Genomic DNA, 14,346 nt, shown 5'->3' with positions numbered 1-14,346 from the left:
GATAATCACAAAATATGATCATATTTCCATAAGAGTGCTAAATTGTATCACTAAATTAATATCAATCATTTTTAAAGACCAAGGAGAGGGAGTTGCCATGTTGAAACCTCTAAACATTTGGAATCTCTGAAACCCCCCGAATGTGCCCTTTACAGGAGATCCAGACTGAGACATGTAGGGTGTCAGAGAAATTCACTAAAATATAACATTTACTACAGTGGACAAAAGTCGATTCCTTGGTCAGGAGGTTGTTAAATGCTCCTTATTTGACGGAATAATAACATAAAATAACGCCCCCTCGCGGTAAGGTGACGTAAACCTGTCTAGACCAGAAATACAGGACTGTGACACTGACACTGACATCTACTTAAGTATATTATAAAAACAAGAAGGAAAAAAAAACCTTCACTGTACTTTACGTATATTGTCCCGTGTAGGCCTACATTTTAAATCACATTGCCAAACATTTTCACAGACAACGGTTTTGCATCTGTGGCAAAATTTAATTTTCTTATTGGGACGAGGCTAGGCTGCTCTCTGGCCAACTTTATCTCGTTACTTCGTTAAGGTTTCGGTTGAAGTTAGTTACCGTTGGCATAAACTCTCAGGCACACCTTCTACTCCTCTTATCTAAGAGGGCGTGTGCGAAACAAGTCTAGTAAGCGAGGAATCACCTGAGCTCATTACATCAGCGGCACACAAGTGTGAAAATGGGGAAAGCAGTTGGACGCTGGGACTTTGAATGGGTTTATAATGAGCAACCGCACACATGGAGAAGAAAAGAAATTTTAGGTAAGTGTAAATCAAATGACAGGAATAAATAACTGTAGCCTACTTCAGCTGAATTCGCTAAAACATGCTGAAGAAGTCTTCAGAAGAAGTCTGATTTTTGATTGCCGATTGACTTGAATTGAGTTTTAATATCTACTTAACCATTTGGGAGCGTGTTAACCCTCTACTGCATGAATTTTGATGACACATGATAAAAATTATTTCACATCATTTCCTGGCTCATTTGGGAACATTTTATTGATTTATTGAAAAATTTCCCTCCCCCAACCCCCCCACCCCAAAATATTTTTTTGTTGCCTGAGGGCAACGTTATGCAACAATGGTAAAGAATCATAGAGAAAATGATCATTATACAATTCTCAGAGAGCAATACAAAAATAAAAAAATTTATTAAAAAATGTCAAGAAATCATTTAAGTAAAAAGGGAAAAACACTTAAATAACTCTGACTGGCAATCCAATGGACGAGTCTGGGTTTGGCAGGAAAACGGTACTTGCCTGACTGCATTGTGCCAAGTGTAAAGTTTTGTAGAGGGGGGATTATGGTGTGGGGTTGTTTGGTGGAGGGGGGATTATGGTGTGGGGTTGTTTGGTGGAGGGGGGATTATGGTGTGGGGTTGTTTTTCAGGGGTTGGGCTTTGCCCCTTAGGTCCAGTGAAAGGAACTCCTAATGCTTTAGCATTCCAAGACAATTTGGACAATTTCATGCTCCCAACTTTGTGGGAACAGTTTGTAGATGGCCCCTTTCTGTTCTAACATGACTGTGGATGCTGCACATTAGTGTCACTTTGGTGACTTTGGGTGTTCCTGTGCACCCAGGAACCCTACATCTTCCCTACTTGTAACACATTATTTGCCATTGTGAGGTATTGTCCAAGACATCCTTGAAAAGTACCCCTTATCGCATAACGTTGCCCTGAGGCAACAAGAAGAAAAACTGAATTTGTGAACATGCAAAATAAAAATAAATTCACAAAACCTGCCAAAAGGCTTCTCTACACCTTCATACACACACACATATTTTTTATGTACAGTTCATGTCATTTTAAATATGATTACTAAAGCAAATAATCTTGCTTTCATCTCACACCATGTGCTCCTGTGACCATGTGTCAGAAAAGGACGTCCCGCCTTCAAATGGTGCTTGATAGTGACTCCCAAACCTTATTGGACTGTTCTTTGATACTTTTTCAAACATTCTAATTGGTTGCAATCATTTAAAGAAAAATGTACTGAACACAGGGCTTAAGAAAACTTTCCGTTGCCTGGGGGCAACGCTATGCAGTAGAGGGTTAATTGTTTTATCCTGTTGTATCTTGTGTTGGTAAAGATATCGGCTATATAGTTCAAATGTGTACAATGATGAACACTTTCATCATGAGTGCCTATATCATTGGCATAACTCAAATCACTGATTGTAGAGGAATTAGGTCAATTAAGATGACATTTTAATTCTGATGCTTATCTTCTAATTTAAAATTCAAAAAAGTATATTCAATATCAACCCAATAGCCTTTACTGATAACTTCCCCGGAAGAGTGAGCGAGCGTGGGTGTGCGCGTGCTTATAGCCTATATGTGTCAAGAGGGAGCGTAAACTGAATATTTTCCTTTTTTTCTTTTCATTTATTTTATACTCTGTCGTCGTGTCGTATGTTATGTATGCAAGATATTAACTCGTCTCATTCTACTTGTAATTAAGATCAAGCGCCCTTTGCCACATCTTTAGTTTAATGTGGTTAGGCTACACACAGGTGTAGACAGGCGAAACATATGTGTTTTTTCTGGATCACATCTACCAGACTATGGCTTCAGGGGATGGCAATTTGAGTAAACTGATTCAAGGCATTATTGGCACAACATCAATGGGTCTTGCTTGGTGACAACATTCTAGTCTTATGACCATAACAGTGAAGATGTGTCACAAGCTCAGTTCCCATCTAAAACACATTTATGAACAGCTTGGAGATTTCACCACAAAAATGACAAGATAGGCCAGAGTGATTTTTATTTTTTTTCATTTCCCCCCCCCACAGAAATATGGAATTAAAAAGTTTGTTCTTTTGAGAGACCTAATTGAACTGTAAGAACTTCCCCTTTACTGCAATTCTCCATCAATATCCCCCCAAAAACAAGTCTTGATATTGACATGATATTGTGAAGTCGCGCGGGTAGTTTTACACCTTTAGCTCTTTAAATATTAATAGTGTATTCTTCTATCATCTTTAGACTATTACAGAAGGGATGGTGATTCTGATACTACACTTATATAAATATATGAATATTATATATAAATAATTTATCTAAGTATATAAATACTTATATAAATATTTGATATATTTTAAGTAACAGGAAATGCATATAAAATATATATCATTATTTATAATATTGTATACAGTAAGCCTAATTTTTTTATACAATATATTTAAGTAACAGAAAAACTTGGTGTTAAAAATGATTGGTGTCAGTGCAATCCAAATCACTTTTTAAATTATTCTTGTTTTGCTAAAAGACCATATAGTAATTTTTACGCCCAAACATCACCTTGGATTTTTTTTAAGCATCTGGCAGTTGAGTTTGTGGTACTTTTATTTACACACTTTATGGCATTTGGCTACTCATTACATGGATGAACTTGTCCAATGTTCAGAAACACTGGATGTAGGTTGTATTACATAGGCTTAATTTAAATATGACAAGCTAAACCTGTTTCTGTGTTTATGTGACAATAAGCCATGACAGGTGTGATCTTGTTAAGAGTACAAGGGTTGGGAAAAGTGCATCCATGAAACCGCATGTGTCCAGCCACAGCTGCTTATTTTGTGTGCACCATTTGTTTGACATATGTAAAATGTAAAAGCAAAACAAATACACAGATAATTTATCATATGGAACCAAAACCATTTTTGATGATGACTGAGGGGCCCGTTTTCACTGATTGTGGCAGTATTAGCCTAGATAAAAAAAAAATATATATATATATGATTAATATGTTACCATTCACAAGCATAAACCAGTAGAAAACCTAGCAATATGGACCGTTTGCTATCAGATATTATGCAAATTGCATGAAAAAAAGTGTTCTGGCAGATTTGCAAGCAGGTCACATGTTATTGGTGAGAATGGTCACTTTGACATGTATATTTGTGGAACTGCTTTAAAGAGACCCTGCAGCAGTGGATGATAAACAGAACATTAGCAGGGCCAACAAATCCACTAATTAAAAAAGCACACTGTTAGGGGAGTGTCTCCCATGTGGGGAGAATTAGTTATTGGTTGACTACGCAACATAGTGCTTTAACATGTTTATAGGTTACCACTAGCAGCTGTAATAAAGTCGTCATCATTTTTGCAAAGCTAAGTATAAATAACATGTACTTTTTAATTTAAATTTTAAGATGTTTGTTATAATTGAGTTAAGATGTTATTTCAATAACATCTTAGTTAAAAATAACCCGCTTCAAGTGTGATGCAAGCATTTAATGACGTTGTGAAGGCTTAATTTTAAGTACAATCTTTCTTTAATGGAAGTAGCCTACAACACATCCTTGAACATGAATAAGACTTCAGTAAAGATCTATAATAATCCATGTAACAAGAAATAAATTTCATGAGCTCCAGCAACAGTTTATATCCTTCAATATAGGAACTATAATGGAAAATGTTATTGTTTGTGATATTTTTTTTATATATATGTACACGTACACACACACACACACACACACACACACACACACACACACACACACACACACACACACACACACACACACACACACACACACACACACACACACGTGTATATATATGTGTATATATATATTTTTTTTTTTTTGCGTGCTTGTATGTATGTATATAAATAAAAAATAATGATCAAAAATAGTTTTTTTTTTTCTATTCAAACGAATTATTTCATATTCTTGACATTGTACTCTCTCTACAGCAAAGTATCCTGAAATCAAGTCTTTGATGGGTCATGACCCCCAGCTGAAGTGGGTCGTGTCAGGGATGGTGCTCACCCAGCTGCTGGCATGTTACATGGTCCACGAGCTCTCCTGGAAGTGGGTGTTGTTTTGGGCGTATGCGTTCGGTGGCTGCATCAACCACTCTCTGACCCTAGCCATCCATGACATTTCACACAACGTGGCCTTTGGCACTAAAAAGGCTCGCTGGAACCGCTGGTTTGCCATGTTCGCCAATCTCCCCATTGGCTTGCCTTACTCGGCATCCTTCAAGAAGTACCACATCGACCACCACCGTTATCTCGGAGGAGATGGCTTGGACGTGGATATTCCGACCGACCTTGAGGGCTGGTTCTTCTGCACCCCAGCCAGGAAGGTGCTCTGGCTCTTTCTCCAGCCTTTGTTCTACGCACTCCGTCCGCTGATCGTGAACCCCAAGCCCGTGACCAGGTTGGAGATGCTGAATGCGGTGGTGCAGTTTGTGGTAGACATTATCATCTACTATTTTTGGGGACTCAAGCCTATAGTCTATCTAATTTCTGGCTCTATACTGTGCATGGGCCTGCATCCCATCTCTGGACATTTCATCGCTGAGCACTACATGTTTACGAAAGGTCATGAAACCTACTCTTATTACGGCCCTCTCAACTTAATAACCTTCAATGTGGGATACCATATGGAGCACCATGACTTCCCCAGCATTCCTGGCAGCAAATTACCTGAGGTACGAGTTTGGCTGTATTCCATTGTTTTTAGGGATGCTCAATATTCAAATAAAAAAAGTCGCTTTTACACACTACAAGTGAATTAAGGCATCACAACATTATTATGTACACTAAGAAAATGAATATTAACTCAATAATTCATGAATGCCCAATTAATATTAATTTAGTGTTTTAAAGATGAAGGTTAGGTAATGGCAAAGGTGATCTATATATAAAAAGAGAGGAAATGAGCATTAACATTTCAATATCCAATACTGACTTACAACATGAAAACATGGCAGTTTACAGTTTCTGCCTTGGTTTTTCTCACTCATACAAGAGATTCTTTATCTAGAAGTTCAAAGATGTGGTCCCTTATGACAATAAGCTGCCATTACCAGTAGGAGACCAGATTTATTATTCTAAGTAAGTTTACTTTTCAGGGTAGTGCTCTAGTGGAAATGTCATGGTGATGTAATGCTTTGTATTGATTTTTATCACTGTTACTGATTAAGAGGAAGAATGTGGCATTTGGTGAACTAGAAAGACAGACAAATATTTGCTGAATTCTTTTTCAAGCTTCATCAGTGTCCATAAGACAATTTAATAGCTTACAGACATCACACTTTCAGTGAAAAAGAACCCAAAGGCATGTCTGTAAACCGATTGCTTGTGAAGTACATTGTGTCTGTTAATGTTTAAACCGTTAAGTATGATAGAACTACATGCAGAAAACCAGCGCTCCACCTACGCTTTACACTCTAGCTGCATTATTCTCCATTCATATTTCTTGGTTCACATTACGCATGTCATTCAAAATATAAACAGAAATTTTGTAAGTAATATTTATGATTTATTTATGGATCTTTCTCATTTTACAGGTCAAGAGGATTGCAGCGGAGTACTACGACTCTCTCCCTCAACACACTTCCTGGATGCGAGTGCTCTGGGACTTTGTGTTCGATGACACCATCGGCCCCTACGCCAGAATCAAGAGACAATACAAACTTGGCAAAAATGAATAAATTTGGTATTAGACTACTGATCTACCCAAACGTACTACAATGTATTCATAAAAAGTTCTACACAAATCTGCAAATGAAAGATAATTGGCACTTGCCAGGCTATTAGTTGAAAAGGAACAAACCTTTTCACTCAAGAACCGGCAAAGCTTCTTCATTCTGTCACAGCATTTCATCATATATGTATATCCATCTGAACAATATCCAAACTAAAACTTCACATTCCCTGCACCTGGGACCATGTTAAATTATTAGGAGTATCAAAGCCCAGTTGACCGTCTCAAAATATTTCCATACATTCATTCCTACCAAAGATGTGAAACTTTGTTTTAGATCTAATATTGTTCTTATGGTATACATGTACAACATGAATGCAGTTGTTTGTGTATCATTGCCAATAGTCACTCAACTCTATCCAACTACTGAGATGCCAGTTAAGATGTACCTGAGGAAAAGAAGTGCTGAGATGAAATGTTTAAGCAGACTTTTCATCAGTGAGGCCTTTTTGAAAACCAAATATATCATTGTGTTGTGTAACTTGTGTCTTTAAATAATATAGTTTCATAAGTTCTGTCGTTTGCACTGTGACAGTTTAACTCTGAACACCACTGTGATAAATATGTTATATATGGAATATATTTGTTCAGCACACTGTTCAATAAATTTCTCTTACATATGAATCTGACAGATTTTGCAAGGTGGTTGTTGAACGTTCAATGAAAATGCAAGACATTTTTTTGTAATAGAAGCACAGGACAAGACTTTTTAAAAGGGGGAAAAGCTTTTAAAGTTCTTTTAATTCCATCAATCTCTCACTCTCACCATGTGAATAATTTAATTGTAATTTTTGTGAAATATCAACATCAACTTTTAAAATCAGGATCAACCTAATTAAACCAGGATACATTGTACGATCAAATAATTCACCCAATTCTTTCAATAATTCATCTCACATTGTTGTTTATATATATATACATGTATATTTTTCCATGTCCATCTCTTGAGCTCATTGAAAGAGTGTCGATATTTAACCTCATATCTCCAAGTTAATTTAAAACAAAATTCTAGTGAACTTCTGGGGCTTCGCTTATAAAATGTTGCACACTCTAAGATCAAATCTGTGCGTACACACGTTTTATAAATGAGGCCCCAGCATTAGCCAAAAAAAAACAACCAAAATATCTCAGACTGTTTTAACTATAGTAGTTTTCTGACAGTTTACTAGCACAAATGTGCACAGTTTGTACTTATTAAACCCAATGATTAAGAGCAGTAATATAAAATATAAAAAGTTGACAATAACTGTCGTGCAACTTTGTATCTCTCTCATTTAATATAATACAATTCTTAACAATAATAACAATGACTGATGAAACAATATAAACTTAGAAAACAAAAAATATCTTCATTAATTTCCAACGTGTTGACTTTAAGACTTGAAAGAGCGAGAGCAGCGAGCTGCAGAGTGGACTGTCTCAACGTTCATACTGGAGGAAATAGAAAATTCAGTGTGAAGGTCTATATTTCCATCTGCTCATCCATACACACACTCACTCACTCCAATTCCTTCTGTTCCTCAGCTTTCCCTTGTCCTTCTCAGTAATTCCTTGTTTCTGCACAACATTTCTGCAAATGAATTTTCCGTACCATTGCAGACATGCTGCGAGAACGTTTTCAAGTGCGCGTTCCTGTACTTCCCCGAACCTTCAGTCGTTATCAGTCGTCGTCATTGACATTTCATAAGACTATGTGGAGCCAATTCTCAGCAGTTCCCTTCTAATGGCTAAAAGAAAGAGAGGAAAAATGTAAATATTCTGAAAAACTGAAAGATATGAACACATTTGTTTTGAATGATCATGCACTTAATGAACTGCCCCCCCCCCCCCCCAAACCCTACCATCAATGATTTCTTCTTTTACTTTCTGTAATTCCCGCACAACCTCCTCCAAAATCTCCTTTAGAACACAACAGATTTTATAATAGTTAGCAGACCAGTCCGTCCTCATTTTTTGCACCATAATCATACATTTTGAATGATAGTCTGAACTAACCTGTTTCATTCTGTCAAAGTCAAATGACTCGGCATCACTGGTGCTCCCGATTGGTTTTGCCCTGTAAAATATTCATCATAAATATTTAAATACATTTTGAATGATCAAAAATGTACCTGCAAGACATGTTTGCTTTAAAAAAAAATGGTTTTCTGATGTAATCTCAGTTTTTATAAAGGGTTCATTTTCAGAGTGTTTACGCAAACACTCAATGCAGTGCTTACAAAACATAAAACCTATGTTTTTCCGTTTGTCAGAAAGCGAGCATAACCTGCATTTGCATTTAGGTCATTGCAAGCTCATGTTGCCCTGTGCTTTACTTCCTTAACATGACCATTTGTATTGACAACCGAGGCATTTACTCGCGTATGCAAACCCTAAGCTTGACAAAATCATTCATTTCCCTGCTCTGGTGCAATCCGTTTTTGAATGCCTCCATAAATGTACATTTTAAAAGGAACCGAATGTTGTAAAATAACAAGCAACATTACAAGTCAGGAGACAAATAACTCACTAAACATGGTGAAAAATTTAATGTTTACTGCGCCATAAACCTGTTAAAACATAATGTACCTTGTCACAGCTGAAGACTTGTCTGCAGAGTTTGCCCGTTCCCATGGCTTCTTCACAGGATCTAAGAACAACATTTAAATAATGGATGGTTCTTCTGCTCGCCAAACCTCAATACGCCTCATAATTTACCATAAAACATTTTTTCATTAAATTAATATCTTTAAATGTTAAAAAATTGTCTTTACAATTTTCTCTTTACAAATAAATGTGGGCAAGTAAGATTTTGAAAGAAATTAATACTTTTATTCAGCAAAAACTCAATTAAATTGATCAAAAGTGACAGGATAGACTTTTACACTGTTACAACAGATTTCCATTTCAAATTGTTGTTAAGGATAAGGAGTTAAATTAGAAATGTTATTTTAAATTGTAATATTTCTAAATATTACTGTTTTTATTGTATCTTTGATTTAAAAAAGCAGCATTGGTGACATAAGATAAGATATCTTTTAAAAACATAACAAAAATCGTACTGACCACAAACATTTGAACGCTATTACTAAATTATAGTATTATAGTAATTTATTTTATTTTATAAAAGAAACACACCTGAATTTTGTCCACGGGAGGAAGGCGATCCATTAGACTCCTCCTGCAAGAAAGAGATATCATACTGATGTCATGTAAGAATAATCACAGAATAATAATATAATATAATCAAACATTAAGAATTATACAATCAGTGTGTGTTTAAATGAATAGTGTACAAAAATCATAGTGTACCAGACTTTCTTCTGGTTTCTCGGAGGCCTTCCTCCTATAGAATGACCATATTTAACAATCAAAGTTTGCATAACCACAAGTCATTAGTTATGAAATAGAGACAGGAAATGGATGTGGTCTGACCTCCGTGCTAAAAGAGCATTCATCTCCTGCATGAGACCCTCTCCACCTCCTCCACTGCCCCCACTGGAGCGATTGGCATCGTTCTTGCAACTGTTGTCCTCCGGCTACAGAAGATAAAACATGGAATAATCAGGCACCAAGATACCCTTATCACACTTATTGCATAAAAAAAGAAATATGTGAAACATGTTGAGGTCTGGGAGAGTTTGGGAAAGTTATGTGCCACGCACCCGCTGAACTTTACGCAGCTTGGCACCAGCTATAGCTGCAGCCAGGCCTGCCGGAGCAGGACCTCCACCAGCCGGCAGTGGAGGTGGGCTAGGAGGGGGTCCTGTGACGGGTGGGGGCGGCCCGGGTGGGGGAGGCCCAGGAGGGGGCGGAGGGGCCAGTGGACCCGCCATGGGTGCTGAGGTAGGGGGTTGAATAGGAGGAGTGGATAAGACCATGGAGGGATGACCCGGTGGGACAGGAGGACCTGTTGGAAGAAAGGAAAGAATCACTGTTGTATTCTAGACTGAGTGCTTAATTGCATATGCATTGTAATAAAATAGATAGCAATGGTGAACATTTGTGTTGACTTAAATGTGAAGTGTTTACATTGTGCATCACTAGCATTTGCAAACAGGTTCCTGGTTCCCCTCATGTTATTGGTCAGAAAAACAGGTAGCCCCGCCCCAAACTCACACCATTAGTTTAGTCACTGTGTCAGCAGACGCTCCAACGAACACTGCAAATGTTTTGATAGCACCACAGTGTTTACAGTTTTTGGGGAAATATACCAACATATGGACTCGGCAGTAAGAATTATTTTTAGTCGGGCTGGTACTTTCAATTTATTACTCAGGCCAGTACTTCCAAAACAATGACAATTTTTTTATTTTTAGCTAAAACATTTCTCACTAAATTATGTGTGTCTTAAACATACACTACTGTTCAAAAGTGAGGCGTCAGTCAGAATTTTTTTTTTGTGAAAGAAATGAATGGTTTCCCTAACCCTAACCCTATTCAGACCTTTATTCAGCAATGATGCTTTAAATTAATTAAAAGTGACAGTAAAGACATTATTTAATTTTGCAAAAGATTTCTATTTCAAATCATTTCAAATTCATGAGAATAATGCTCATTCTGATTCTGAAATAGATGAAGTTCTTTTAAACTTTCTATTCATCAAAGAATCCTGGATTTGTCATAAGGAAATTTCAGTTTCCACAGAAATACTAACCAGCACAACTGTTTTCAACATTGATAATAATAAGAAATGTTTCTTTAGCATCAAATCAGCATATTAGAAGAATTTCTGAAGGATCATGTGACACTGAAGACTGGAGTAATGGCTGCTGAAAATTTAGCTTTGCATCCAAGGAATAAATGACATTTTAAAATATATATTTTTTTTAATATTTCACAATATTCCTTTTTGTAACTGTTTTTGATTAAATAAAAGCAGCCTCAGTACACACAAGAGACTTATTTTAAAAACATTGTCTTTTTAATCTTACTGACCCCAACTTTAGCATGTTAGCGAATATGGTTACTATATAAAATAAAAAAACACACTGCTGAAAAACAATCATGGCATACAATAAAATTCTAAATGGTTTGTAGTTTTCAAATAATTTCCTCCAAAGCATTTTTGCAAATTCGACAAAACCTCATTCAGCCAGCTAGATAATATATCTTGGTGACAAATCAGCAGAATTTGAATAATAATACATCAGAGAAAACTAAGCATTTAAATTTGCAAAGTGGATGTACATCAATGAACATTCAGTGGAACAAAAGAAAGAATACATGACTGGTCTGTCAAGTAGCCCAATACTCTCTAACACTGGCCCTGGGTCAGCAGGCCATATCCTTATTGTTAACCAAGCATTTTTACATAAAACAATGGACACATTTCACATTCATGATCTGCAAGGAGCAGAAGCTCTCAGAAAAAAATGGGGGGAAAAAGGAACATAATGTTAGTTTAAAGTATGATGCATGGCTTAAACAATACAAATAAATCACCTTTGAGCAAACACAGATGAACATCACCGTGATGCATATGAATATTTACTTTAAAATCGTAAATCCTCCTTCCTCTATTCAGAACAAAGAAGGTGAGGTAGCTGCCGTTTGTTCAAATGATCTGCTGTGATTTTTGTCGTATAACACGTATACAAAAGTCAACAGCCTCATTGACAATGCTGACGGACTGGTATTTGAATATGGTTTCAGTGCAAAGACTGTACTGTTCTCATTGGACAACTTTTGAGATCAGCATGTCATCAGCCCAATTCCACTGGACAGGTGTGTGAAGTCTTTTGGTGGTGGGCAAATAATTACGGAGGGGGCAGCTGATGGGTGTCTGGAATACTTACTGCTGGACGCTGTGGCGTTCTGATAAACAGGCGAAGGAGACGTCTTGTGAGAGGTGGGTGTAGTGTCGAATGGGGCTGTGGCCTGGTATAGCTGCTGTGGGTAGAGGGCGGGGCCTTGGGTGGGCTGGCCAATGAGAGGGGGCAGGGGGCAGGACAATTCTTGTATGAGATAGTGCGGGTTCAGTGGTGCTCCGGAGGTGACCTGCGTAGGAGGGGTTTGGTATGGGTAGCACTCCTCTGCCTTGCCATTGGATGACTGCTGGTGGTGTGTTACGGGCACAAAGTGGGAAGAGTTAGTGGGAGCTTTGGGGCCACAGGTTGGGCCGTTGTTTAGGGGTGGCAGGGGGAGGGCGACAGGCAGGGCAGGTTGGTTTACTGGTCCTGCCATTACAACGGAGGGCGATGCAGTGGGTAAGGGGGCGTACATGTGGGTGGAGGACCAAGTGGCGTGTTTGGGGTCCAGGTGGGCCGTTGGAGGAGAAAGCGGGATTTGCTTGATGTTGCGAGGTGGAGGGGTGACACCTGGCTGTACGGGGGAGAAAGCAGAAGCCAGAGAGGTGGATATCTGGGAAAGCTGCTGGGTCTTTTTTTGAGGGGAGTCCACCGTGCGGTAGCCGCTCTCCCGTTCCTGGGAGGAAGAGGAGGCGTGGGAGGAAGATGGCATGGGGTTAAGGTGAGCATAGGAAGGGGGGAGAGTGTTAGCCCGATACAGTCTGAGGTCATGCAGAGCGGTTTCGGGCTGAGAGGCAGATGCTGACACTTTAAACTGAAGGGTGGAGACTAAGAAACGGAGAAAGAGACAAACGGTTCAACACAAATGACAAACGAAAAGAGAGAAAATATGAGAGTGACAAAAATCAAGCATCAAAGTGTATAAAGGAACTGAAAAAGATGAAATGTGAGCAAAATATACAACTTTTATAGCACGTCATATGCTACAGGTGAATCTCACAAAAACATCACGGTCAGATTTCAGAAAAATAAAAATGGAGAAATAACAAAATTAAGCATATTTTATGACCAAGATTCTGTTTCATTGTAACTCTTTTTTCATGATAATTAAACACCACCTCCCAAATTCTCAATACAATAATGCTAAATCTCTGTTTTACTTTTGAGATTTTTACTTTTGAGAAAATATTATATTAGTTCTTCTCAAAGGTGATTCTCATTAGATTCATATTACTGTGACACAAAAAGTATTCAAATTAATAAAAGTTAAAGTACTCAAACCTATTTTTTTAAACTGAGCATATACATATAAAGACACATTATTTGACAATTTTAATAACTAAATAAATAATACTAAATAACTTATTAATGTAAATACAAATCAAATACTAAATTCAACAACCACTACCATGATGAATTAAAAAAATAACAAATTTAAATGGTCAAGTATATTATTGTTATTATTTTGAATGACATAAATGACAATGATATCTGTATAACAGTACTGACAACAGGGATTAATTATCATGAAATAATGCACAAATCTTAATTGTCCAACAACAGGCTTAATTTTCTTGACATGTTTCATGAGATTCACCAAAACAGAATGCTGTTAATGGCATTATGAAAGATGACTGTTTTGACTGAACTGATTCAGGCTTAAGCAGGTGCTGAAACAGAAAGAGAGCATGTGTGTATGATAGAGGATGGGCAGTGTGTGTTGTTTGGAACAGGGATCTGTTCTCCGGCCAGGGAATTTGATATTCCTCAGTGTTAACACTCGTCCACGCAGACACTAAAGCCTACAGGGTTAATCTGTGGTGGTTTTATGAGTGTGTGTGTGTGAAGGTGTGTTTTAATTGCACAGCATGTAGTCTCATATCATATCCCACAGAGATGTGGCATTTTTAGCCTACCTGCAGAACCTGATGTTCGTCGTTCCCTTTCCATCTGCATCTGATGCTGGTCCATTATTTGCCTAGAAACAAATGTTAACTCACTTAAAAGTGAAATCTAAACACTCTCAATCCACTGAATAAACTGGTTACTGACACAAAGACATGCTCACTATGTGTATTCACAC

The 14,346-nt window shown here is 37.5% G+C and overlaps 2 protein-coding genes across 4 annotated transcripts in view; one reads left to right on the top strand and one right to left on the bottom strand.

Annotated features, from left to right (window-relative positions):
- The first annotated feature begins 642 nt into the window (after positions 1–642).
- Positions 643–7,163, top strand: degs2 (delta(4)-desaturase, sphingolipid 2). Its single transcript, XM_082144227.1, has 3 exons — positions 643–792; positions 4,734–5,476; positions 6,338–7,163. Exons 1-3 carry the CDS (start codon positions 711–713, stop codon positions 6,479–6,481), a joined length of 969 nt encoding a protein of 322 aa, XP_082000353.1. The 5' UTR covers positions 643–710; the 3' UTR covers positions 6,482–7,163.
- Positions 7,164–7,255: 92 nt separating this feature from the next.
- The window catches only part of evla (Enah/Vasp-like a), a 37,211-nt gene continuing 30,120 nt past the window's right edge, over positions 7,256–14,346 (bottom strand). For 2 of the 3 annotated variants that reach the window (XM_082144211.1, XM_082144210.1), the window contains 10 exons: positions 14,180–14,241; positions 12,312–13,091; positions 10,179–10,423; positions 9,949–10,052; positions 9,826–9,859; positions 9,652–9,694; positions 9,103–9,163; positions 8,530–8,590; positions 8,376–8,433; positions 7,256–8,261 (listed from right to left, as the gene is read on the bottom strand). In XM_082144211.1, the coding sequence (XP_082000337.1) occupies positions 8,224–8,261; positions 8,376–8,433; positions 8,530–8,590; positions 9,103–9,163; positions 9,652–9,694; positions 9,826–9,859; positions 9,949–10,052; positions 10,179–10,423; positions 12,312–13,091; positions 14,180–14,241 (1,486 nt within the window). In that variant the 3' untranslated portion in view covers positions 7,256–8,223. The remainder of the gene's footprint in view (positions 8,262–8,375; positions 8,434–8,529; positions 8,591–9,102; positions 9,164–9,651; positions 9,695–9,825; positions 9,860–9,948; positions 10,053–10,178; positions 10,424–12,311; positions 13,092–14,179; positions 14,242–14,346) is intronic. The other variant, XM_082144212.1, reaches the window with a different exon arrangement.

This window comes from Leuciscus leuciscus (genome assembly GCF_965113295.1).
Source record: "Leuciscus leuciscus genome assembly, chromosome: 17".
In the NCBI taxonomy this organism is placed as follows: domain Eukaryota; kingdom Metazoa; phylum Chordata; class Actinopteri; order Cypriniformes; family Leuciscidae; genus Leuciscus; species Leuciscus leuciscus.
This window is presented reverse-complemented; position numbering and strand designations above follow the sequence as displayed.